General features: G+C 37.8%; 3 protein-coding genes across 3 annotated transcripts in view; all 3 read right to left on the bottom strand.

Annotated features, from left to right (window-relative positions):
• crp1 (C-reactive protein 1) overlaps positions 1–8264 on the bottom strand; it is a 9529-nt gene extending 1265 nt beyond the window's left edge. Inside the window, 5 exon segments of the mRNA XM_056451239.1 lie at positions 1–676; positions 4139–4211; positions 4970–4987; positions 7849–8222; positions 8225–8264. The exon segment at positions 1–676 is cut by the window's left edge and continues 1265 nt beyond it. Coding sequence (XP_056307214.1) covers positions 60–676; positions 4139–4211; positions 4970–4987; positions 7849–8222; positions 8225–8264 — 1122 coding nt within the window. The 3' untranslated portion in view covers positions 1–59.
• A 3430-nt stretch (positions 8265–11694) lies between these two features.
• LOC130218400 (C-reactive protein-like) lies at positions 11695–16005 on the bottom strand. The gene is given in 5 exon segments (XM_056450583.1): positions 11695–12121; positions 12123–12312; positions 12720–12726; positions 15623–15963; positions 15966–16005. Coding segments are annotated over 5 exon segments (1005 nt in total).
• A 2344-nt stretch (positions 16006–18349) lies between these two features.
• Positions 18350–23607, bottom strand: LOC130218850 (C-reactive protein-like). The gene is given in 4 exon segments (XM_056451147.1): positions 18350–19034; positions 19442–19448; positions 23225–23565; positions 23568–23607. Coding segments are annotated over 4 exon segments (1008 nt in total). The 3' UTR covers positions 18350–18414.
• Positions 23608–26860: the final 3253 nt, after the last annotated feature.

Genomic DNA, 26860 nt, shown 5'->3' with positions numbered 1-26860 from the left:
GGAATGTTTTTTTGCAGTAAATAACTGTAAAATTGCATCTATCAGCATACTGAATATTATTAATCGTCTTGCACGACAAGCACGTTTCCCTTAATCTCGTACTCGATGGAGCTCCAGTCAAACAAGTTTCCCTTCGACACGCGCTGCACCTGGTTCAAATACAGCGCTTTAATCTGGTTCCCGGTGAGCACGTAATCCCACATGTTCAGGTCTGTGAGCTCGCCGGCGAAACTCTGCACCGCCTCGAAGTCGCCCAGGTGTTTATCAGGGTCCTGTCCAACCAGAGCGGTGCCCTGCGGTCGGATGCTGTGACCCGGTTTATAAAGCTGAAACGCACTTCGGCGTCCGTCTACCCAGAAGGCAGCCAGTCCGGTGCGAGAGCTCCAGGACAGGCACAGGTGCGTCCGGAAGGTGGACAGAGGTGGCAGGTTGAAAAACGCTCCATCACCACTGAGATAAAAGGACACACGGCCGTCTTTCTCCCTCCACAAGTTCAGTTCATCAAAGTCAGGTGTTCGATAGGCGAACAGGATGATCTGCCGCTCGCCCTGGAGCTCCGTCGCCACACGCATGCAGAGAGTAAACGCGGAAAGACCCAGAGGCTTCTTAGGAGTGAGTTTAACATAGCTGTAGTCTGTCTCGTACGGGAACAGAAGCACTTTACCAGCAAGACCCACTGCAAGACAAAACATTGATGATAAACACCAAACGTGCGTGTGCGTGCGTGTGTGTGTGTGTGTGTGTGTTTAAAAGAAGTCTAATGGACATCCAACTAAAAGTAGTCCAAAACTAGACTAGTCATCAAATAGGTAAGTGCTGCTGTAAGTTTTGGACTCTTCTTAATCATAAAAACACCATGATACACTGAAAAAAAAAGATTAATTGGATTAACTATTCTCTTTAAGTAAAGTGGTTGCAAACAATGCATATGGGCTCAATTTAAACAAATTAAATTTAGTAATGTTCAATTTAAGTTGCTTGAATAAATTCAGCAGTAAATTGTTTGCAACCACTTAAAATAATAGTTTATCCAATTACTAATTTTTGGTGTATGTTTGCAGATATTTCAGCCTGATCTCATGAGGAAACATAACTATTTTACGTTTTGTCAGTTTAGTGACTAAATTGTATAAATTTGTGCAAGTTTTATACATTTACGATTTTTAAAGAGACGTCCCAGCTAGCAAAATTCATATAGCACAAACCCGGCCCACATCTCATTTGGACCTCTAAAGGATTACAGCCAAATCAGCCAGAGCTTACTGTGCCAAATACTTGCCAAAAGTTGTCCTCATATGTTTTATGATAACTGGGCCACATTTGCCATATCTTATCTGGGCCACTATAGGCTCAGAGCCACATTAGCCACAGCTTACTATGCCGAATATTTGCCAAAAGTGAGCCACATCAATTTTAAGATAACTGGGCCACATTTGTTAAATCTTCTCTGGGTCACTTTAGGCTCAAATCCACATTAGCCAGAGCTTACTGTGCCGAATATTTCCCAAAAGTGGCCCACATTTGTTTTAGGATAACTGGGTCATATTTGTCATATCTTCTCTGGGCCACTTTAGGATCAAATCCATATTAGCCAGAGCTTACTGTGCCGAATATTTCCCAAAAGTGGCCCACATTTGTTTTAGGATAACTGGGCCATATTTGCCATATCTTATCTGGGCCACTATAAGCTCAGAGCCACATTAGTTAAAGCTTACTATGCCGAATAATTGCCAAAAGTGGGCCACATAAATTTTAAGATAACTAGGCCATATTTGCTATATCTTCTCTGGGCCACTTTAGGCTCAAATCCAGATTATCCAGAAAGTACTGTGCTGAATATTTGCCAAAAGTGGCCCACATTTGTTTTAAGATAACTGGGCCACATTTGCCATATCTTATCTGGGCCACTATAGGCTCAGAGCCACATTAGCCAAAGCTTACTTTGCCGAATATTTGCCAAAAGTGGCCCACATAAAGTTTAGGATAACTGGGCCACATTTGTCAAATCTTCTCTGGGTCACTTTAGGCTCAAATCCCCATTAGCCAGAGCTTACTATGCCGAATATTTCCCAACAGTGGCCCACATTTGTTTTAGGATAACTGGGTCATATTTGCCATATCTTCTCTGGGTCATTTTAGGCTCAAATCCACATTAGCCAGAGAGTACTGTGCCAAATATTTCCCAAAAGTGGCCCACATTTGTTTTAGGATAACTGGGTCATATTTGCCATATCTTCTCTGGGCCACTTTAGGATCAAATCCATATTAGCCAGAGCTTACTGTGCCGAATATTTCCCAAAAGTGGCCCACATTTGTTTTAGGATAACTGGGCCATATTTGCCATATCTTATCTGGGCCACTATAAGCTCAGAGCCACATTAGTTAAAGCTTACTATGCCGAATAATTGCCAAAAGCGGGCCACATAAATTTTAAGATAACTAGGCCATATTTGCTATATCTTCTCTGGGCCACTTTAGGCTCAAATCCAGATTATCCAGAAAGTACTGTGCTGAATATTTGCCAAAAGTGGCCCACATTTGTTTTAAGATAACTGGGCCACATTTGCCATATCTTATCTGGGCCACTATAGGCTCAGAGCCACATTAGCCAAAGCTTACTTTGCCGAATATTTGCCAAAAGTGGGCTGCATATATTTTAAGAAAACTGGGCCACATTTGTCAAATCTTCTCTGGGTCACTTTAGGCTCAAATCCACATTAGCCAGAGCTTACTGTGCCGATTATTTGCCAAAAGTGGCCCACATATGTTTTAGGATAACTGGGTCATATTTGCCATATCTTCTCTAGGCCACTATAGCCTCAAATCAACATCAGCCAGAGCTTGTTGTGCTGAATATTCGCTAAAAGTGGCCCAAATATGTTTTAAAATAACTGGGCCACATTTGCCATATTTTCGCAGGGACACTTCAGACTCACAGTTGCATTATCCAGAGCTTACTGTGCCGAATATTTGCCAAAAGTGGGCCACATAAGGATCACATTCAGATTACATTTTGCCATAAGTGCCAAATCTTTGCCTTAAATGGCCCATATATGAAATGTAATTTTTGGCCCCCTTTTACCATTGTACAGCTGGGCCACTTCAGGCTCACATTCATTTTGTCTGGGCAGAAGGAAGACCACCAGTGCCGCATAACTACCTATGCACTCAACCCTGCTCCTAAATCTAACCGTCATTGGCCGATGTGCAAATCATACTAAATTGTGCTAATGAGATCGTAAGATTTCATACTTATTAATAGCCACTAAATCAGAAAGTTGAGTTGCCGTGAGATAGCTTTGAACATTTGAGAAACATGCTAAGTGCACATATTCTCCTTTGAAATGTGCGTTTCGTGTCTGAATGTCTGTCTTTGTTTTGGTCTGTGGAACTCCGCCCACTGCTAGTTACCCAATTATATTTCAACATCCATTACTATTTTTCTGTTGCCTTGATGGAAAACAGTTTTCATTGTGGTCTTTAGGGCTGTTTCAATGTAGCCTATGTGGCCACAGCAGAAATTTTGACTTCCAGAGGACAGTAGCAGCCTCAGAAAATGAGACACAGATTTTTTATGGGGCTTTCGCATCATAGATATATACACTAGATGTCGCATACGAAGCGATTTGTGTGAATCACGCATACCCAAAATGCTAAATTTGCTCAAATCACATCATTTGCACAAACTGCGCCTAGGATGTCTATTGCATCTTTGCATAGACTTAACATGTAAATCACTCGCGTCTGGTGTGAGCGCACCATTGAAGTTATAAAAACACATATGAGGTGGTTTTTATTTTGTAAACAACTCCAATATTACAAACATAAACATTAGCTGAGCAGCTAACAGTGCAAGGATCGACTGTCAGGCATGCTCGCAATCTGTTGCTTTTATCAATCTGGCAACCTGCATGTCATCTAGGAGGAGAGGCTGGGTGAAAAAAAAACACTTCAAAATTTTGAATTTAGACCGCAATATCTAATTCAACCACTAGGTGTCAACCCCACTGCACCTTTAATGACTACACTGAAAAAAAATAATTTGATGTCTTTTAAACAAACAAAAACATGCTCGGTGAGATCGCACACACTGATTTAAACAAGCACACACTCCTGCAGTACTAATTCTGCACGATACCTTCAGTCGTTGCGGGTGTCAAGCAGAGCAGACAGAAAAATAAGACCACCGGTGCCAGCATCTTGTCGCAGATCTGCAAAAAACAGAAGAAAAGTTATATAATTTACTTCAAAAATTAAATTGCAGACAGTTTTATTCAGAATGCATACAGAAAACCTATAATGACTATTGTTTTGCATTGCAATGTTAACATCCAAACAACCTACCCTCGAAAACTAATTAGTTTAAGGTGAGAAGTTTTGTAATATTAATAAACTACTGCACATTTAATAAAACAGATTTTCAGTAGTCCTGCATTAAAAAAATTAACATTAAAGTTTAAAACATTAGGAATAAAATGATTTTATTGTTGAGTTTTAGTTGAAATATTGGTTTATTATGCCGTTTTTTGGGGTAAATAATAAAAATAACGCAATAAGTAATCTGCAAAATGTGTTTCTTTAAATCTGTAAAGCATTTTATTATAAATAGTAACACTTAATAATAAAATTAAGTATAAGAGCAAGCACTATTAGAATACTATCAAACCTCATGCATCAAAGCAAATATCGTTATGCTGTAAATGACACAATATAAAATTATATATATATATATATATATATATATATATATATATATATATATATAATTATTATTGTTTTTTTTTTTTAGGAAATATAAATACGCTGAGTTTTATCCCTCATGTTGTCTAATAGATTGTATCACTGCAGCATTTTCTTGTTTAATAACAAGTATTAAAATCCTGAATCACTGAAGTGGAATTTGTTTAAATTTGTCATGCGATATATGTATATATATATATGAAAGGAGAGAAGTTTCCAGAATGCTTACCGTGCGGCAGAAGGGTGTTTATTTCTGGCTGTGAGTGCAGAAAGTCTGTCGAGCTCTTCCCTCCTCGCACTGTAATGACATCAGAGAAAACAATAGATGCTGTGTGAGATTCCCAATATCATCATGAGACCAAAACCCCATTAAAGATGTTTCCTTCTCTATTTGTCTTTCTGTCTGTCAAATAAACACACACACAAGCTTTTCTTCCTTGAACTGCACAACAGTACTTTTTAATGTGATTTATGAAAATAAAGGATGTAATCTTAAAGAAAAAAAAGCTGAAATAAGTCATTTTTCATTTTAAGTCACAGGAGCTCTCTTATGAGTTGTATGGCTCATGAAACAGCACACAAATAATATTAATACTTTGGTGGTGTTGAGGGATTTTGGGGATTTTCATATTTGCAAATAACGATTTATCTAAAGTTTCAAATCCATGATTTATTAATTATGTAAATGTGTGTGAATATATATTTGTGCAGTTTTTATATTAATTTCAGCAGTATTATTGAGTCATTTGTAGGGCCATACAGAATCTGCGGACATTTTATGCTATTTCAGCGGAGAATTTTGTAAAAAAATCTGTGGATTTATGCAGAATGATTTTAGGAGTATCATACCTAAAAACAAAATATTTGAAATCAAAAATAATACCTTTTAACTTGATTTAATGTTTACAATGCAAATCCAATTAGATCCACTTGTCTGGTAAACAAAGCAAGTCTCTCATAGTAGACAGAACATATTACTTTACAAACTCTATTGTAAGTAAATCATATGAACATTTAAATATTATATTACAATTATATTAGTAAAATTTATATAAAAACTAAATACATATAAATTTACACAGATTTACACAAGTAAACACATAGGCTCAATGATGAATCAATCTGCGGATTTCTGCGTGTGCAGATTCCATGTGGGCCTAGTCATATGCAAATATTTATGTAGGCCACAATTCAATGTTCAGCATTCAAAGCTGAAGAACAAACTATTAGTTAATAGTAGCATTGTTAACAATAAACATTGAAAATAAAAAGTCATCAGCCTTTCAATTTTTTTTTTCAACCTCTAGGATGATTACGTTATTAAACACACAGCAATAGCGTCAGATGCAGCACATTGTTTTTATGGCACCAGGTTAAACTTTCTAACACCTTTACGGCACTCATGTAGATTACAAATATATACAGGCCACAACTGAACATGGACAGAATAGTCTCCAAGTGGCGTTCTCCAGAATTAAACTATGAATAAACTTGGGCCTATTGGTATGTGTGGCAAGGTTTATATATTCATAACCACTTCAGAAAACATTGCGGGTTGTGAATCACTGGCATTGTTATTTTGGGGGTCACAGGCTGAAAAGTTTGAGAACCCCTGTTATATTAGACTAACTGTAGCTGTTTAACAAACAAGTAGTTCTAATTGGATTTTGATTGTAAACCTATTCAATTATTTTAGGCTTTCAGTTCCTACTCAAAAACATTTCCCATAAATTAGAAGACTCTTTTACAACACACTGTGCAGAAATAGCAGGCAGATTGTGTCGGGCCCTGATTATGGCATAATAATGAGATGTAGATGGACGAACATTACTGTAACTTTATATAAATGCAACACTTAGTCTGTAATTAAGCAATGAATATGTTTTTGTTAGTCTTAATTATAATTGAACTACCTGCATGTGACCACCAGAAGGCAGGAGAGTACCCGACTTATCTCTTCTAAAAGGTCTAGAATTTATATTAATTGAAAATGTAAAGATTAAGAGTTTAAAGCAAACACTAATCCATATTTAATGGTGACTTTACATGAAAACAAACATATTAAGCTGTTAATTTATAGCTTCTTTATGCAAAAGTTACAAAAATAAAGTTGACAAGTAAAGCAGAGGCATGCAAGTTCAAGTTTAGCTTGAACCAACTCAGCTCTCTTGCTCAAAAAGGTGGACTGATTAACCAGTGACTATTTGCTAAAAATTAAATAATTTACACTCAAAATAATTGTTTTAATACAAAATTATAATTTCCTCCCAGTTACAATAATAGTCAAGCATTTAAGTTTTTGAATTGTCGATTAATAATGGACTTAAATTTACAGGGACACAAAATAGACAGAAATAAATAATCAACATCACAACCCACACAACTCAAGCTCATAGCAAAGGGGTGGGGGCAGGGGGGTCCGTGGTTTGAATGACCCACCCGCATTGACTAATAAATTGTAAAAGAGGCTTTGAAAGTAACCCATTAAAGGCTTATGCTTCAGTGTGACTTCAGGTTCTGAAAGCCCCAATGTGGGCATCCCAAATTCTGACAGAGGAAAGTTAAATGTGCTAGCCCAGTTTGACATGTGCCTAATAAAGGAGTTTAATTTAAAACATTAACAGATTCCTATTTTTTGCTCTAATGACTTGTAATACATTTGTATTAATGTTTTTCATATTTCTTCAATCTAAATCTTTAGTAAATGTTTTGGTAGGTCAAAATGTCTAGTTAGGGTGACCATTTGACAGCAAAGCAAATATTAAAATTGTGCTTAGGTCACTAAATGCAGTATTTAAACCTTAGAATTAAATAGAAAAAATGAGACCTAGATCTTAGAAGGAAAAAAAAAAAACCCTTTCACCATCCTGGCTTCGGGTTTGTAGCTTGTTTCAAATAGATCTCATCTGCCTTTGTTTGGAGGTCTGTGAACCACATTGCTGCTTGACTATCAGAAATAATTCAGAAAGGTCACATGCTGGCATTTAACTAACACTTTCAACATTTAGTATTTGTCCATGTTATAAATAAACTGAAGCTGTAGTTTTCAGAATTGTTTTATTAACTGGTTAATCTTGAGCACTGTGCACATTACAGCAGATCCAGTCAGTTATCTGGAGCCACAAGCACATTTCCAATAACATCATATTTGATGGAGTTCCAGTCAAACACATTTCCCTTCACACGATTATCCTGGTTATAGTACACCGCTTTAATCTGAGTGCTGGACAGAACATAGTCCCACATTTGCAGATCTGTAGTTTCTCCCACAAAGCTCTGATCTACATCAAAGGAACCTACATATGAATCAGGGTCTTGTCCGAGCAGGACGGTGCCGCCAGGACGAATTGAGTAACCTTGCCTGTAGATTTGGTACACACTGCGACGTCCGTCCTCCCAGAAAGCAGTAAGACCAGTCGCAGACTCCCAGGAGACGCACAGGTGAGTCTTAAATGTGGAGAGAGGAGGAAGACGGAAAAACGCTGCATCCTTACTAGACTGAATATACAAGGAGAAACGGCCATCTTTCTCTCTCCACACATTGAGCTCATCAGCTTCAGGTGTGCGGTAGGCGAACAGGATAATCTCCCTTTTGGCCGGCAGCTCTGTCGCCACACGCATGCAGAGAGTAAACGCTGACAGACTCAGGGGTCTTTTAGGATGGAGTTTAACATAACTGGAGTCAGTAGCGGTCGGGAACAGAAGCGTTTTACCACCGAGACCCACTGCAAGACAAGACCAAAATAAAAGCTCAAGGACATGGGGAAAAGAAAAACACTAAAATATGTAAATAAATAACAGCACCTTCAGCAGCCGCTAATGTCACAGAGAGCAGACAGAAACACAAAAGCAGCATCTTACTCCAGGTCTGAAGAGGAGTGAAGCGACTGCACAGTTTAACTGAAGGTGTTTTACTCAGCTGATTTAAGGCAGGCCTATAGCAGGTGTGTGTGCTCGGACTCAGCGTATTGATTAATGCCGCTCATTTCTGACCATTTATGCTGCTTCAGGTTTGCTGAAAAGACTGATGATTGGTTAATTCAACAGGTAGGCGGGACTTCGCTTTGGTGGCCCAATGTGGTGGCTATACTGAGCTTTGCATTTTCCTCATTTATAATAATGCGAGTAAACTGTTTATCTATAGACTTTGTTTAAAAGTTCAGTGAAAGTGCTTTGAGATGTGCATTTTTAATCGACGTTAGACTTATTCTCAACCGAAACACATGAAGAGTTTGTGGCAGATAATGTAGCTCCTCCCCTTTTAAAAACAGCCAATAGCGATTTGTTTTATCACAGCTCTACCAGTGAGAGTGGATGAACTCAGCGAGGCAAATGAAGCCGCTTGAAGGGGGCGGGGCATGTCAGATATAGAGCATTTGATTGGTCGATATTTGAGAAACTGCACGAGGCGACGTGAATGAAGCTAAAGCTGAAGTGACTACAAGCTTTATGTTTCTATGAGTTTTATATCTCCTAATGGCGAATTTCATGGGAATTTTAATACTTAAAATTTAATAGCAAATTAGTTTAAGGAAGTATCAGTGGAAATTACATACAGGATTTAGCCAGTTAAATATTAGTTGGTAAAATTACAATCTGACATTGATTTCACCCATGGATTATGGGTAATGCAGTTCTCACAGTGTCTCATTTTGGTTAAAGGGGCAGTTCATCAAAAAATAAATATTTAATATATAATAATAATATAAACATACATTTCTAACCCTTAGGCCATCCAAGATGCAGATGACTTTTTCATCTTCAGTAGAACATTAAGAAAGATTATTAGCTGAAACGGTCTTGGTGATTCCTAAAATGCAAGTCAACAACAGTTATCAACAGTCAAAACAACATTTACTGGCAAAACAATGGAAATGCCAAGATATTCATCAATGTTGAAAATCTGCATACAAACTTATGCACACTACTGAGCAGGATAAACTTTCCTATAAGAATATAAATGCTCAATAGAAACACATTTACTAAATAGATTCCAGCATGTGCATCAAAGAGGTGATTTTATTTTACTGTGATGATGAAAATGTGCATGCAATGGACAAACCAGCAGAGCGAGCACTTTGTAAAACATCTGAAATGTTGTTTTAGTCAGCAAATGTTGCACATAAACAGCAAAAAAAAAAAAGTGAATCAGACTCTGCCCGGGCCTGATGATGACCTAATAATGAGATGTACAGTAGGTGTCAACATTACTGCACCTTATATGAACGCAACACTTAGTCTACAATTAAAGCAATAAAAATGTTTTTGATATTATTGTTGAACTACCTGCACATGACCACCAGAAGGCAGCAGTGTATCCAACATATTTCTCTTCTAAAATGGCTACAATTGATACTGATTGAAAAGTTAAGGGTGAATTAAGAGACTAACTAAAGCAAACAGATCAGTATATAATGGTGAGTTCACATGAAGAAAACCACACACAAACATCTTAATTCAGGACTTCTGCAGCACAATTACAAAATAAAACCTAAAAGGATTTAAATAAGTAGAGGTAGGGGAGCGCAGGGCACAAAGTAACACGGGGTTAAATGTAACCCGAAGTTTTAAGGTATTTGCTCAGGGTTAACCATGGCATGCTTCTGAGGTTTTCACCACTGTGTCAGCAGATGTCTTCCTGCCAATTATTGAAAACTTTCAGCGAACTTTGGATGAGAAACACAGGAGAAACCATTTTTGCAGCATGAAAGTATTTTTCTTATGCTCAATCTTTTTTTTTTCATTAAACAAAATTAGTGAAAGTATGTGTGTAAAATCTTATATTGTTGTGCTCATCGTCTTCTAGGCTAAACGATGAAACCATTTTGAAAGATGTAAGAAACACACAGTGACTGCTAGCCAGTTTTGAGGAAAACATGGCACAGTGGGGTTAGTTCTAACAGGGTGTTACAATTAAGCCACACACTGTTGGACACCAACTAAAAGTATTTTTTTACATTTTGAGTGTGATGTTGAGAACTTTACAGAAAATAATGTTTTAATAGAAAAAAAAATATTTTATTGCTGATTATGCAAATAAACGCACTGTATAATAATGGATAATGCAAATAGATTCAAATGTGTCTATCCAATAAACAAATAAATACATAAACATACTGTGCAATGTAGAATAAAATAAAGAAATGAGCCAATTACTGAGGAAATCTAGCTCCTATTTAAAGTGAACAGAAATTAAATTAACTGTGTGAAATCTGCCTAAGCATGTGTTACAACCCCCTGTCTGTTACAACTTGCCCCACAGGTGGGGTAAACAGTAACGTTTTTACTCCTGGCACTTTTGGCAATATTGCCCAGAAACCATAGATCCGGTGATCATAATTCCAGTGCTCATATGTAGAGGAGACTTGTGTGTTGTCGATTTAATAAAAAAAAAAAGGTTTATCTAACCCCATTACTCTGTTCATTTGACCAAAACCAAAAATTGTTACTTTGTGCCCCACTCTCCCCTATGTTGTACGAAGCTAGTTTGGGCTTTTACCCAGCTATGTCATATTTAGTTTGAGTAAACGGTGTTTTCAGGCTCAAAAAGGTAGATTAAGAGTAATTTCACTCAAAGTTTTTTTTTTTTAACTGCAAAATTGTAATTCATATATTTTTGAATTGTCGATTAAACTATAATAGATTAAATGTACAGGGAGACATAAATAATCCTACTATATAGACTTATATATATATATAAATAAAAAGACAAGTGTTAAATGACAAGTTAGATTAAATTTTGTTGTGACAGCTTGTTTCAAATGGGTCTGGTCAGCCTTGGGAGGTCTGTGAACCCTATTGTGGCTTGACTAACATATTTTAGAAAGAGGTCACATGCAGATATGTTTAACATCTCATATTTGTCCATGTTATAAACAAACTGAAGCTGTAGTTTTCAGAGTTGTTTTATTAACTGGTTAATCTTGAACACTGTGCACATTACAGCTGATCCACTCAGTTATCTGGAGCCACAAGCACATTTCCAATAACATCATATTTGATGGAGTTCCAGTCAAACACATTTCCCTTCACACGATTATCCTGGTTATAGTACACCGCTTTAATCTGAGTGCTGGACAGAACATAGTCCCACATTTGCAGATCTGTAGTTTCTCCCACAAAACTCTGATCTACATCAAAGGAACCTACATATGAATCAGGGTCTTGTCCGAGCAGGACGGTGCCGCCAGGACGAATTGAGTAACCTTGCCTGTAGACTTGGTACACACTGCGACGTCCGTCCTCCCAGAAAGCAGTAAGACCAGTCGCAGACTCCCAGGAGACGCACAGGTGAGTCTTAAATGTGGAGAGAGGAGGAAGACGGAAAAACGCTGCATCCTTACTAGACTGAATATACAAGGAGAAACGGCCATCTTTCTCTCCACACATTGAGCTCATCAGCTTCAGGTGTGCGGTAGGCGAACAGGATAATCTCCCTTTTGGCCGGCAGCTCCGTCGCCACACGCATGCAGAGAGTAAACGCTGACAGACTCAGGGGTCTTTTAGGATGGAGTTTAACATAACTGGAGTCAGTAGCGGTCGGGAACAGAAGCGTTTTACCACCGAGACCCACTGCAAGACAAGACCAAAATAAAAGCTCAAGGACATGGAGAAAAGAAAAACACTAAAAATATGTAAATAAATAACAGCACCTTCAGCAGCCGCTAATGTCACAGAGAGCAGACAGAAACACAAAAGCAGCATCTTACTCCAGGTCTGAAGAGGAGTGAAGCGACTGCACAGTTTAACTGAAGGTGTTTTACTCAGCTGATTTAAGGAAGGCCTAAAGCAGGTGTGTGTGCTCGGACTCAGCGTAATGATTAATGCCGCTCATTTCTGACCATTTATGCTGCTTCAGGTTTGCTGAAAAGACTGATGATTGGTTAATTCAACAGGTAGGCGGGACTTCGCTTTGGTGGCCCAATGTGGTGGCTATACTGAGCTTTGCATTTTCCTCATTTATAATAATGCGAGTAAACTGTTTATCTATAGACTTTGTTTAAAAGTTCAGTGAAAGTGCTTTGAGATGTGCATTTTTAATCGATGTTTGACTTATTCTCAACCGAAACACATGAAGAGTTTGTGGCAGATATTGTAGCTCCTCCCCTTTTAAAAACAGCCAATAGCGATTTGTTTTATCACAGCTCTGTCAGTGAGAGTGGATGAGCTCAGCGCAGCAAATGAAAATCCTCTTGAAGGGGGCGGGGCATGTCAGATATAAGGCATTTGATTGGTCGATATTTGAGAAACTGCATGAGGCGACGGGAATAAAGCTAGAGCTGAAGTGACTACAAGCTTTATGTTTCTATGAGTTTTATATCTCCTAATGGCGAATTTCATGGGACTTTGAATACTTAACATTTATTAGCAAATGAGTTTAAGGAAGGATCATAGGAAATTACATACAGGATTTAGCCAGCTAAATATTAGATGGTAAAATTACAATCTGATGTTGATTTTACCCATGAATTATGGGTAGTGCAGTTCTCACAGTGTCTTATTTTAGTTAAAGGGGCAGTTCATCAAAAAATAAATATTTAATATATAATAATATAAACATACATTTTCTAACCCTTAGGCCATCCAAGATGCAGATGACTTTTTCATCTTCAGTAGAACATTAAGAAAGATTATTAGCTGAAACGGTCTTGGTGATTCATAAAATGCAAGTCAACAACAGTTAAACACAGTCAAAACAACATTTACTGGCAAAACAATGGAAATGCCAAGATATTCATCAATGTTGAAAATCTGCATACAAACTTATGCACACTACTGAGCAGGATAAACTTTCTTTCCTATAAGAATATAAATGCTCAATAGAAACACATTTACTAAATAGATTCCAGCATGTGCATCAAAGAGGTGATTTTGTTTTACTGTGATGATGAAAATGTGCATGCAATGGACAAACCAGCAGAGCGAGCACTTTGTAAACCATCTGAAATGTTGTTTTAGTCAGCAAATGTTGCACATAAACAGCAAAACAAAAAAAGTGAATCAGACTCTGCCCGGGCCTGATGATGACCTAATAATGAGATGTACAGTAGGTGTCAACATTACTGCACCTTATATGAACGCAACACTTAGTCTACAATTAATTACAGCAATAAACATGTTTTTGATATTATTGTTGAACTACCTGCACATGACCACCAGAAGGCAGCAGTGTATCCAACATATTTCTCTTCTAAAATGGCTACAATTGATACTGATTGAAAAGTTAAGGGTGAATTAAGAGACTAACTAAAGCAAACAGATCAGTATATAATGGTGAGTTCACATGAAGAAAACCACACACAAACATCTTAATTCAGGACTTCTGCAGCACAATTACAAAATAAAACCTAAAAGGATTTAAATAAGTAGAGGTAGGGGAGCGCAGGGCACAAAGTAACACGGGGTTAAATGTAACCCGAAGTTTTAAGGTATTTGCTCAGGGTTAACCATGGCATGCTTCTGAGGTTTTCACCACTGTGTCAGCAGATGTCTTCCTGCCAATTATTGAAAACTTTCAGCGAACTTTGGATGAGAAACACAGGAGAAACCATTTTTGCAGCATGAAAGTATTTTTCTTATGCTCAATCTTTTTTTTTTCATTAAACAAAATTAGTGAAAGTATGTGTGTAAAATCTTATATTGTTGTGCTCATCGTCTTCTAGGCTAAACGATGAAACCATTTTGAAAGATGTAAGAAACACACAGTGACTGCTAGCCAGTTTTGAGGAAAACATGGCACAGTGGGGTTAGTTCTAACAGGGTGTTACAATTAAGCCACACACTTTTAGACACCAACTAAAAGTTTTTTTTTTTTTTTTTTTTTTTTTTTTGAGTGTGATGTTGAGAACTTTACAGAAAATAATGTTTTAATAGAAAAAAAAATATTTTATTGCTGATAATGCAAATGAATGCATTGTATAATAATGGATAATGCAAATAGATTCAAATGTGTCTATCCAATAAACAAATAAATACATAAACATACTGTGCAATGTAGAATAAAACAAAGAAATGAGCCAATTACTGAGGAAATCTAGCTCCTATTTAAAGTGAACAGAAATTAAATTAACTGTGTGAAATCTGCCCAAGCATGCGTTACAACCCCCTGTCTGTTACAACTTGACCCGCAGGTGGGGTAAACAGTAACGTTTTTACTCCTGGCACTTTTGGCAATACTGAACAAAAACCATAGATCCGGCGATCATAATTCCAGTGCTCAGTTGTAGAGGAGGCTTGTGTGTTGTCGATTTAATAAAAAAAAAAAAGGTTTATCTAACCCCATTACTCTGTTCATTTGACCAAAACCAAAAATTGTTACTTTGTGCCCCACTCTCCCCTATGTTGTACGAAGCTAGTTTGGGCTTTTACCCAGCTATGTCATATTTAGTTTGAGCAAACGGTGTTTTCAGGCTCAAAAAGGTAGATTAAGAGTAATTTCACTCAAAGTTTTTTTTTTTAACTGCAAAATTGTAATTCATATATTTTTGAATTGTCGATTAAACTATAATAGATTAAATGTACAGGGAGACATAAATAATCCTACTATATAGACTTATATATATATATATATATATATATATATATATATATAAATAAAAAGACAAGTGTTAAATGACAAGTTAGATTAAATTTTGTTGTGACAGCTTGTTTCAAATGGGTCTGGTCAGCCTTGGGAGGTCTGTGAACCCTATTGTGGCTTGACTAGTATATTTTAGAAAGAGGTCACATGCAGATATGTTTAACATCTCATATTTGTCCATGTTATAAACAAACTGAAGCTGTAGTTTTCAGAGTTGTTTTATTAACTGGTTAATCTTGAACACTGTGCACATTACAGCTGATCCAGTCAGTTATCTGGAGCCACAAGCACATTTCCAATAACATCATATTTGATGGAGTTCCAGTCAAACACATTTCCCTTCACACGATTATCCTGGTTTAAGTACACCGCTTTAATCTGAGTGCTGGACAGAACATAGTCCCACATTTGCAGATCTGTAGTTTCTCCCACAAAACTCTGATCTATTTCAAAGGAACCTACATATGAATCAGGGTCTTGTCCGAGCAGGACGGTGCCGCCAGGACGAATTGAGTAACCTTGCCTGTAGACTTGGTACACACTGCGACGTCCGTCCTCCCAGAAAGCAGTAAGACCAGTCGCAGACTCCCAGGAGACGCACAGGTGAGTCTTAAATGTGGAGAGAGGAGGAAGACGGAAAAACGCTGCATCCTTACTAGACTGAATATACAAGGAGAAACGGCCATCTTTCTCTCTCCACACATTGAGCTCATCAGCTTCAGGTGTGCGGTAGGCGAACAGGATAATCTCCCTTTTGGCCGGCAGCTCCGTCGCCACACGCATGCAGAGAGTAAACGCTGACAGACTCAGGGGTCTTTTAGGATGGAGTTTAACATAACTGGAGTCAGTAGCGGTCGGGAACAGAAGCGTTTTACCACCGAGACCCACTGCAAGACAAGACCAAAATAAAAGCTCAAGGACATGGGGAAAAGAAAAACACTAAAAATATGTAAATAAATAACAGCACCTTCAGCAGCCGCTAATGTCACAGAGAGCAGACAGAAACACAAAAGCAGCATCTTACTCCAGGTCTGAAGAGGAGTGAAGCGACTGCACAGTTTAACTGAAGGTGTTTTACTCAGCTGATTTAAGGCAGGCCTATAGCAGGTGTGTGTGCTCGGACTCAGCGTATTGATTAATGCCGCTCATTTCTGACAATTTATGCTGCTTCAGGTTTGCTGAAAAGACTGATGATTGGTTAATTCAACAGGTAGGCGGGACTTCGCTGTGTCGGCTGTACTGAGCTTTGCATTTTCCTCATTTATAGTAATGCGAGTAAACTGTATATCTATAGACTTTATTTAAAAGTTCAGTGAAAGTGCTTTGAGATGTGCATTTTTAATCGATGTTTGACTTATTCTCAACCGAAACACATGAAGAGTTTGTGGCAGATAATGTAGCTCCTCCCCTTTTAAAAACAGCCAATAGCGATTTGCTTTATCACAGCTCTACCAGTGAGAGTGGATGAACTCAGCGAGGCAAATGAAGCCTCTTGAAGGGGGCGGGGCATGTCAGATATAGAGCATTTGATTGGTCGATATTTGAGAAACTGCACGAGGCGACGTGAATGAAGCTAAAGCTGAAGTGACTACAAGCTTTATGTTTCTATGAGTTTTATATCTCCTAATGGCGAATTTCATGGGACTTTGAATACTTAACATTTAATAGCAAATGAGTTTAAGGAAGTATCAGTGGAAATTACATTCAGGATTTAGCCAGTTAAATACTAGTTGGTAAAATTACAATCTGACATTGATTTCACCCATGAATTATGAGTAATGCAGTTCTCACAGTGTCTCATTTTGGTTAAAGGGGCAGTTCATCAAAAAATAAATATTTAATATATAATAATAATATAAACATACATTTCTAACCCTTAGGCCATCCAAGATGCAGATGACTTTTTCATCTTCAGTAGAACATTAAGAAAGATTATTAGCTGAAACGGTCTTGGTGATTCCTAAAATGCAAGTCAACAACAGTTATCAACAGTCAAAACATTTACTGGCAAAACAATGGAAATGCCATAATATTCATCAATGTTGAAAATCTGCATAAAACCTTATGCACACTACTGAGTAGAATAAACCTTATTTCCTATAAGAATATAAATGCTCAATAGAAACACATTTACTAAATAGATTCCAGCATGTGCATCAAAGAGGTGATTTTATTTTACTGTGATGATGGAAATGTGCATGCAGTGGACAAACCAGCAGAGCGAGCACTTTGTAAACCATCTGAAATGTTGTTTTAGTCAGCAAATGTTGCACATAAACCGCAAAAAAAAAAAAGTGAATCAGACTCTGCCCGGGCCTGATGATGACCTAATAATGAGATGTAGGTGTCAACATTCCTGCACCTTATATGAATGCAACACTTAGTCTACAATTAAAGCAATAAAAATGTTTTTGATATTATTCTTGAACTATCTGCACATGACCACCAGAAGGCAGCAGTGTATCCAACATATTTCTCTTCTAAAATGGCTACAATTGATACTGATTGAAAAGTTAAGGGTGAATTAAGAGACTAACTAAAGCAAACACAGATCAGTATATAATGGTGACTTCACATGAAAAATACTACTTACAAACCTCTTAATTCAGGACTTTTGCATGCTCAGATTTCAAAATAAAATCTAAAAGGATTTAAATAAGCAGAGGTATGTTGCACACAGCCAGTTTGGGCTCTTACCCAGCTAAGTCATGTTTGGTTTGAGCAAACAGTGTTTTCAGGCTCAAAAAGGTAGATTAAAGTAACTTTAATCAAGAAAAGAGAGAAAAAAAAGGCTATGGAAGACAAAAGAAATGTTTAACAATTTACATCATTTTAAAATGACACTAATTAGATTAAATTCTTGTGACGGCTTGTTTCAAATGGGTCTGGTCTGCCTTAGGAGATCTTTGAACCCTATTGTGGCTTGACTAACATTTCATAAATAATTCAGAAAGAGGTCACATGCAGACATGTTTAACTAAACTCTTTTAACATCTCGTATTTGTCCATGTTATAAATAAACTGAAGCTGTAGTTTTCAGAATTGTTTTATTAACTGGTTAATCTTGAACACTGTGCACATTACAGCTGATCCAGTCAGTTATCTGGAGCCACAAGCACATTTCCAATAACATCATATTTGATGGAGTTCCAGTCAAACACATTTCCCTTCACACGATTATCCTGGTTATAGTACACCGCTTTAATCTGAGTGCTGGACAGAACATAGTCCCACATTTGCAGATCTGTAGTTTCTCCCACAAAGCTCTGATCGACATCAAAGGAACCTACATATGAATCAGGGTCTTGTCCGAGCAGGACGGTGCCGCCAGGACGAATTGAGTAACCTTGCCTGTAGATTTGGTACACACTGCGACGTCCGTCCTCCCAGAAAGCAGTAAGACCAGTCGCAGACTCCCAGGAGACGCACAGGTGAGTCTTAAATGTGGAGAGAGGAGGAAGACGGAAAAACGCTGCATCCTTACTAGACTGAATATACAAGGAGAAACGGCCATCTTTCTCTCTCCACACATTGAGCTCATCAGCTTCAGGTGTGCGGTAGGCGAACAGGATAATCTCCCTTTTGGCCGGCAGCACCGTCGCCACACGCATGCAGAGAGTAAACGCTGACAGACTCAGGGGTCTTTTAGGACTGAGTTTAACATAACTGGAGTCAGTAGCGGTCGGGAACAGAAGCGTTTTACCACCGAGACCCACTGCAAGACAAGACCAAAATAAAAGCTCAAGGACATGGAGAAAAGAAAAACACTAAAAATATGTAAATAAATAACAGCACCTTCAGCAGCCGCTAATGTCACAGAGAGCAGACAGAAACACAAAAGCAGCATCTTACTCCAGGTCTGAAGAGGAGTGAAGCGACTGCACAGTTTAACTGAAGGTGTTTTACTCAGCTGATTTAAGGCAGGCCTATAGCAGGTGTGTGTGCTCGGACTCAGCGTAATGACTAATGCCGCTCATTTCTGACCATTTATGCTGCTTCAGGTTTGCTGAAAAGACTGATGATTGGTTAATTCAACAGGTAGGCGGGACTTCGCTTTGGTGGCCCAATGTGGTGGCTATACTGAGCTTTGCATTTTCCTCATTTATAATAATGCGAGTAAACTGTTTATCTATAGACTTTGTTTAAAAGTTCAGTGAAAGTGCTTTGAGATGTGCATTTTTAATCGACGTTAGACTTATTCTCAACCGAAACACATGAAGAGTTTGTGGCAGATAATGTAGCTCCTCCCCTTTTAAAAACAGCCAATAGCGATTTGTTTTATCACAGCTCTACCAGTGAGAGTGGATGAACTCAGCGAGGCAAATGAAGCCGCTTGAAGGGGGCGGGGCATGTCAGATATAGAGCATTTGATTGGTCGATATTTGAGAAACTGCATGAGGCGACGGGAATAAAGCTAGAGCTGAAGTGACTACAAGCTTTATGTTTCTATGAGTTTTATATCTCCTAATGGCGAATTTCATGGGACTTTGAATACTTAACATTTAATAGCAAATGAGTTTAAGGAAGGATCATTGGAAATTACATACAGGATTTAGCCATTTAAATATTAGTTGGTAAAATTACAATCTGATGTTGATTTTACCCATGAATTATGGGTAATGCAGTTCTCACAGTGTCTCATTTGGTTAAAGGGGCAGTTCATCAAAAAATAAATATTTAATATATAATAATATAAACATACAGTTTTTAACCCTTAGGTCATCCAAGATGCAGATGACTTTTTCATCTTCAGTAGAACATTAAGAAAGATTATTAGCTGAAACGGTCTTGGTGATTCATAAAATGCAAGTCAACAACAGTTAAACACAGTCAAAACAACATTTACTGGCAAAACAATGGAAATGCCAAGATATTCATCAATGTTGAAAATCTGCATAAAAACTTATGCACACTACTGAGTATGATAAACTTTATTTCCTATAAGAAAATAAATGCTCAATAGAAACACATTTACTAAATAGATTCCAGCATGTGCATCAAAGAGGTGATTTTGTTTTACTGTGATGATGAAAATGTGCATGCAATGGACAAACCAGCAGAGCGAGCACTTTGTAAAACATCTGAAATGTTGTTTTAAACTAGAGTTTGTGTGTGCGAAATTCTGTCATACGGCGCTGCGAAAAGGGGCGGGATTAAACAAGATGATTAGACATTAAAAAAGCGAGTGATTTGCTCCATGTTTTACATTTCTGTCCAGAGAGGTCGTGTTTTGATCCTCGATTGGTCTCACGCAGTCATGTGATGCATTTTCGCAGGTCAGAGTTCACCAAGCTTGATCTTTGCACGGCAGCAACCTGCGAAACTAGACGCATGACCCTGTGTTTCTGGTCTGACGCATTCGCGTGCCTATGAATGGAAGTCTATGTGGAGAAAAGCCCAGTGTGACCACAGCTTTAGTCAGCAAATGTTGCACATAAACAGCAAAAACAAAAAAAAGTCTCTGCCCGCGCCTGATGATGACCTAATAATGAGATGTAGGTGTCAACATTACTGCACCTTATATGAATGCAACACTTAGTCTACAATTACTCAAAGCAATAAAAATGTTTTTGATATTATTCTTGAACTATCTGCACATGACCACCAGAAGGCAGCAGTGTATCCAACATATTTCTCTTCTAAAATGGCTACAATTGATTGAAAAGTTAATTCCCCATTCATATGGAGCTAGTTTAGTATGGAATAAAATCGCTGTCATTAATATTTCGTGCGTAAATAAAATTCACGCATCCGTAATTATAAAATCGTAAAGGAAAACGAAGCGTACTCAATTTTACGAGGGTAAAATTTCTAAATCTGCGATTAGAACAGACACAGATAAGACATTTTCTTTGTCTGTTTGTATATGACTGATAATTTTACGATGGGTGTACTTTACAAACACGAATTACAGTTTCACCACGGACACGAAGTACTGATTACGAATCAAACAGTGACACTTCACTGTCAAAATTACGTCACCGCTGTCACAGGCATTAATAAACAAGCGAGAGTCATTGATAACAACGGCGCGCCTGCTGGACACTCGAGCTCACACACACCGTCTCAGGTAAGATTTCTGTTATTCCCGCTTTGAGAAATGTCCGTCATGAGCTGTAATAAAGGTTGAGACTTAATGAGGTCCAATTTCGCTGTGTTTCTTGGACATTTTACGGAATCAAAATTAAGAACGGGCCGAGGATAGAGAGCTAGCATAATGTCAGTTAACGTTACAGGCAGCTTCATCCTGAATTAGAATATGCAAATCCTCTTTCACGTTCGACTCCCCCTGGTTACGTGTGTGTGTGTATTTTTGAGACTGTCCTGGCAGAAGCAGACAAACTCGTAACTTTCAGCCAATCAGATGAGAGCTGTTCTGATGTCACTCACTCTGCGCTCCTTTTGCGCAGACTGTTCCTCTCCAGCATATCGAACAGAGAAAGAGATGCGCAGGCTTCAAGCTAGAACTATTAAATTCCTTAACTTTCACTAATTAAAAACTTAATTAAGTCGGCGCCAATAGCCTAGTGGTTAACTGTGCCGACATATAGCACCATTGTGCTCATGGCGACCCGAGTTCGATTCCCGGCTTGAGGTCCTTTGCCAACCCTTCCCCTCTTTCTGCTCCCAATACTTTCCTGTCTATAATCTCCGCTATCCTATCCAAATTAAAGGTAAAACCCCCTAAAAATAATTATGTAAAAAAAAACTTAACTAAATTATCATTAATTAGCCTATTTGCTTGTTATTTTATTTTATTATTTGTAATCTGGGTCATGAAGAATTTACCGCACACACAGAATATCATGTGGCTAATAAAAAAAGATAATTTAAGATTATTATAGATAATAATAATTATAGATTACAATTATATCTAAAATTATTAAGATAAACTGATGCGATTTTTTTCCCAGCTCGGTCAATGAAAATATGACAACATAAAGTGTTTATTTGCTTATCACGGGCTGTAGTAAACTTATGTGCAATTAAATTAACGTCAACCACTGCAGTAATGGTGATCCACATCGTGGTGGTGACCACATCCTACTGTGTCATATGCAAGTTCATTCGTTCATTTCCTTTTCAGCTTAGTCCCTTTATTAATCTGGGGTTGCCACAGCGAAATGAACCGCCAACTTATCCAGCATATGTTTTACGCAGCGGATGCCCTTCCAACTGCAACCCATTCCAGTGGGCAAATACCCATACACTCTCATTCACACACATACACACATATATATATATACATACTGGGACACTATATATTTTATACACACACACACAAATGCCAACTGACCCAGCCAAGACTTAAACCAGCGACATTCTTATACATATGAACACATACACATACAGTACAAACGCACGCACGCACGCACGCACGCACGCACGCACACACGCACACGCACACACGCACACACACACAAACACACAAACACACAAACACACACAAATACATATAAAATGATAGAGGACATATGCAGACATGTCTAACTAAACCAGCCTGATCTCATGAGAAAACGCAAGTATTTTACATTTTGACAGTTTAGTGGCTAATTCGTACGAATTCGTACGAGTTTAGTCGTACGAAATTGTAAATTTTAAAAAGGAGGCGTGGCATCTAACCCCACCCCTAAACCCAACCGAATTTAGCGGATGAGCAAATCGTATTTAATTTTACGAATTAGATCGTACGAATTCATACGAATTAGCCTCCAAATCAAAAAGTTACGAATTGCCGTGAGATTGTGTTGAACTAAACACTTTCAACATTTAGAGTATCCATGTTTTACACACAAACTGCAGCTGAAAGGCTCAGACTTTTTATTGTTTGATTAATCTTGAACAAGGTGAACATTACAGCTGATCCAGTCAGTTATCTGGAGCCACAAGCACATTTCCAATAACATCATATTTGATGGAGTTCCAGTCAAACACATTTCCCTTCACACGATTATCCTGGTTATTGTACACCGCTTTAATCTGAGTGCTGGACAGAACATAGTCCCACATTTGCAGATCTGTAAATTCTCCCACAAAGCTCTGATCTATTTCAAAGGAACCTACATAGGAATCAGGGTCTTGTCCGAGCAGGACGGTGCCGCCAGGACGAATTGAGTAACCTTTCCTGTAGACTTGGTACAAACTGCGACGTCCGTCCACCCAAAAAGCAGTAAGACCAGTCGCAGACTCCCAGGAGACGCACAGGTGAGTCTGAAAGATGGAGAGAGGAGGAAGACGGAAAAAAGCTGCTTCCTTACTAGACTGAATATACAAGGAGAAACGGCCATCTTTCTCTCTCCACACATTGAGCTCATCAATTTTAGGTGTGCGGTAGGCGAACAGGATAATCTCCCTATTGACCGGCAGCACCGTCGCCACACGCATGCAGAGAGTAAACGCTGACAGACCCAGGGACTTTTCTGGACTGAGTTTAACATAAATGGTGTCAGTAACGGTCGGGAACAGAAGCGTTTTACCACCGAGACCCACTGCAAGACAAGACCAAAATAAACTGTTTGAAAAAGGATATGGAAAAAATAAAATATATATACATGGTTTAAGAAAAATGGTACCGTCGGCAGCCGCTATCGTCACAGAGAGCAGACAAACAAATAAAACCAGCATCTTGCTCCGAGTCTGAAGAGAAACAAAATTACTGCAGTTTAACTAATAACTGTAAATCCATCTGTCAGCAAATAGGACAGTATATAATGTACACACTTTACAAAACTTAAAGGGATAGTTCATCCATCATCTGTCATCATTTACTCATCCTCCACTTGTTCCAAACCTATTTTGAGTTGCTTTCACCCCAAAATAAACATTTCATGACTATTTACTCACACTTAAATGGTTCAAAACTTTTAACAAAACAAGATATTCTGAAGAAAGCTGGGGAAAAGAACAGCCATTGAAGAAAGAAAGAAGCTCATAAAAGTTTAGAAGCATTAATAAATGGAGACAAAATGTAATTTTTTGGCTGAATTATCTCTTTAACCCTCAGGGTGTGAAGGGTTTTTGGGATACTAGGAAAGTGTTGGCATGCCCTGAAATGTGTGGGGTTTTCCACTTTTAGATGCTGCTGTATTTAGAGGATGACACAGGTTACATTCAAGTTGTTTATTTGTGTATGTATTTATTTATTTTAAATGTTTTTTAAAAAGTTATACCATTAAATTAAGCATCCATGCATCTGGTAAATATGGAGAGACTCAACATTATTCTTAGTTTGGTAGATTTGTTCTTCACGACTTCTTTGTTAGATTAAATCGCATCAAGTATAAAAGGAGTACATAACTGTTTAAAATATGCATTTACACAAACAAAATCTCAAATAATTAATAGCTAATTACATGTGTCTTATTAGTAACAGTGAAGCAGACAAAACAGACTAGTCAACTAGAAAAAAAGAGTTTTTGGTGTTTTATACTAACAAAATGTCAAATTCTATAAAATTTTTTTTTAAATGCTTCAAATTTTTAAAGGACATATAAGGTTTAAGAAGAAAATACTTACAACATTCAGCAGGTCATACCCGAGAGAAGATCAGTTGAGCTATATATACTGTAAACCTAGAGTACATTCACCTGACATTGTTTACATGATACATTGACCTCAGATTCAAGACTCCAACACAGGGGCGTTGCTAGACATAAAGCTCTACTGGGGCACTGGGGCTCTACTGGGGCACAAAATAATATATATATTTATATATTTTAAATAAATATTTATTATAAATAAAAGTATTCTTGTTATTATACAATTATTATTCTAAATAATCTTAAATGTAACTGGAAAACAATGTTTAGACACAACTGGAGTGATGCTAAGACCATTTAAGAAATCTTTTGCATAAATATTAATTTAATTTGAATGAAATTCTATAGACATTTCAATAAAATACAAAAAAAATTAAATAAAAAAAGATGTGTTATAGAATTATTTGTTCTCTTAGACTTGACACAGTCTAGGTTTATAAAGTTTTACCTCCCTGACTCCTCATCCATCCTTTTTGCTTCATACAAAAAAATCTATCAGGAGGCATGCTTGGTAAGATCACCGTCATATTGTTTAAACTTTAGTTTTGTCGACTAGCTGAACAAAAAAGGCTGTTCCGCCGGTTTTACAATGCATGAGCGGCGCGTGACAAGCAAGTAGCCTGCTTTTTTGGCGCGCATGTTAACAACCGGGACTCCCACCGGCAAAAGAGCAGCGCGTGCGAGAGGCGCGTGTGTTCTCTGTGTACACGCGGAGATGCTTCAGATTGCTTTTTGATTAAACACATTGCTTTCACCTGCGTTAGTTCGGTTGCACACAGAAAATAGCATCTTGATTTCGGAATTACCACTCTTAATAAATACACTTGCATATGAAGTAAATCATATCTCAAAAGCGTTTACTGGGGAACTGGAGATTTTTACTGGGGCACGTGCGTGATCAGAGTGATCATGAAGTGAAGGACGGGGGGTGGGAGTGGCGGCGTGATGAAAGGGGCAGGCCAGATTCATGGAGGCAGGCCAGTTCGGGCCAACCAGAAATGTCTTATGGCATTCATTACATGCAGTTTAGAAAAAGACTATATATGTTCTCCTCTTAATATAAGAAAATATACTGCTGGACTGTGACCATAGTGTCGTATTTCTTATTTTGTAGTGTGAGTTATCAGCACACAAACTCCTGTCACCTCTCAACTTTAGCTCTAGTCACACAGTGCCCTCTATTGGACAGAAACAGTATATGAATGATTCAAACTGTGTATCATTAATATGTAGCTTCACTATATAGATTATACCACACATAGTACGTTTACATTAATGTATTCATTTTCCACAACTTGTGTTTTTATCATTAGTGTTTTGATGTTCAGACAAAATAACCAATTATTAGCAGACAGTCATAGCTAGAAATATTAGCAAGGCTGATTATTACTAAAGTATTATTAGTGAAGTCAATTACAATTGTGGTCAAAATTATTGGCACCCTTGGTTAATGTGAGCAAAAACGGCTGAGAAAAAAATAAATCTATTTTAGTTGTGCTTTTATTCTTTCACTTTAAATATAATATGATTGTATTGGAGGGCAAAAAAAATTAATAATGAGTAAAAAAAAAACAAAACATGTTCAATCAATTTATTTCATTATTTTGTTGAACATAAAAGATGATATTTTGAAAAAAGCTGAAAACCTGTAAAATCTCTCTGTAATATCCAGCTGCAGACCCAAACACGTTTCAGGACACACAATCCAGGCCACACGATCTAGGCAGGGGCGAACCACATATGGGTACGACCAGGGCTTGACATTAAAGGGCACCAACTTGAACCATTTTTTTCAAGATTTAATATAAATGTTTTGTGTGATGTATTCTGATGTACACCACAAGGCGGTGCTCTGTACTTGTGTTTACTGTGAACCACTATGTACATGGAGTGTAGAACAAGAGAAACTCCAGCTAACTAACAACCTCGTCTGCTGTCTTTATTATTCTATCCTCTTATCTAAATAAGCCTAAACAGCTTTAAGAGTCTTCAGAATATAATA

Source organism: Danio aesculapii, chromosome 24 (genome assembly GCF_903798145.1).
Source record: "Danio aesculapii chromosome 24, fDanAes4.1, whole genome shotgun sequence".
In the NCBI taxonomy this organism is placed as follows: Eukaryota; Metazoa; Chordata; class Actinopteri; order Cypriniformes; family Danionidae; genus Danio; species Danio aesculapii.
The sequence above is the reverse complement of the archived record's forward strand: the minus strand, read 5'-3'. Positions and strand labels throughout refer to the sequence as shown.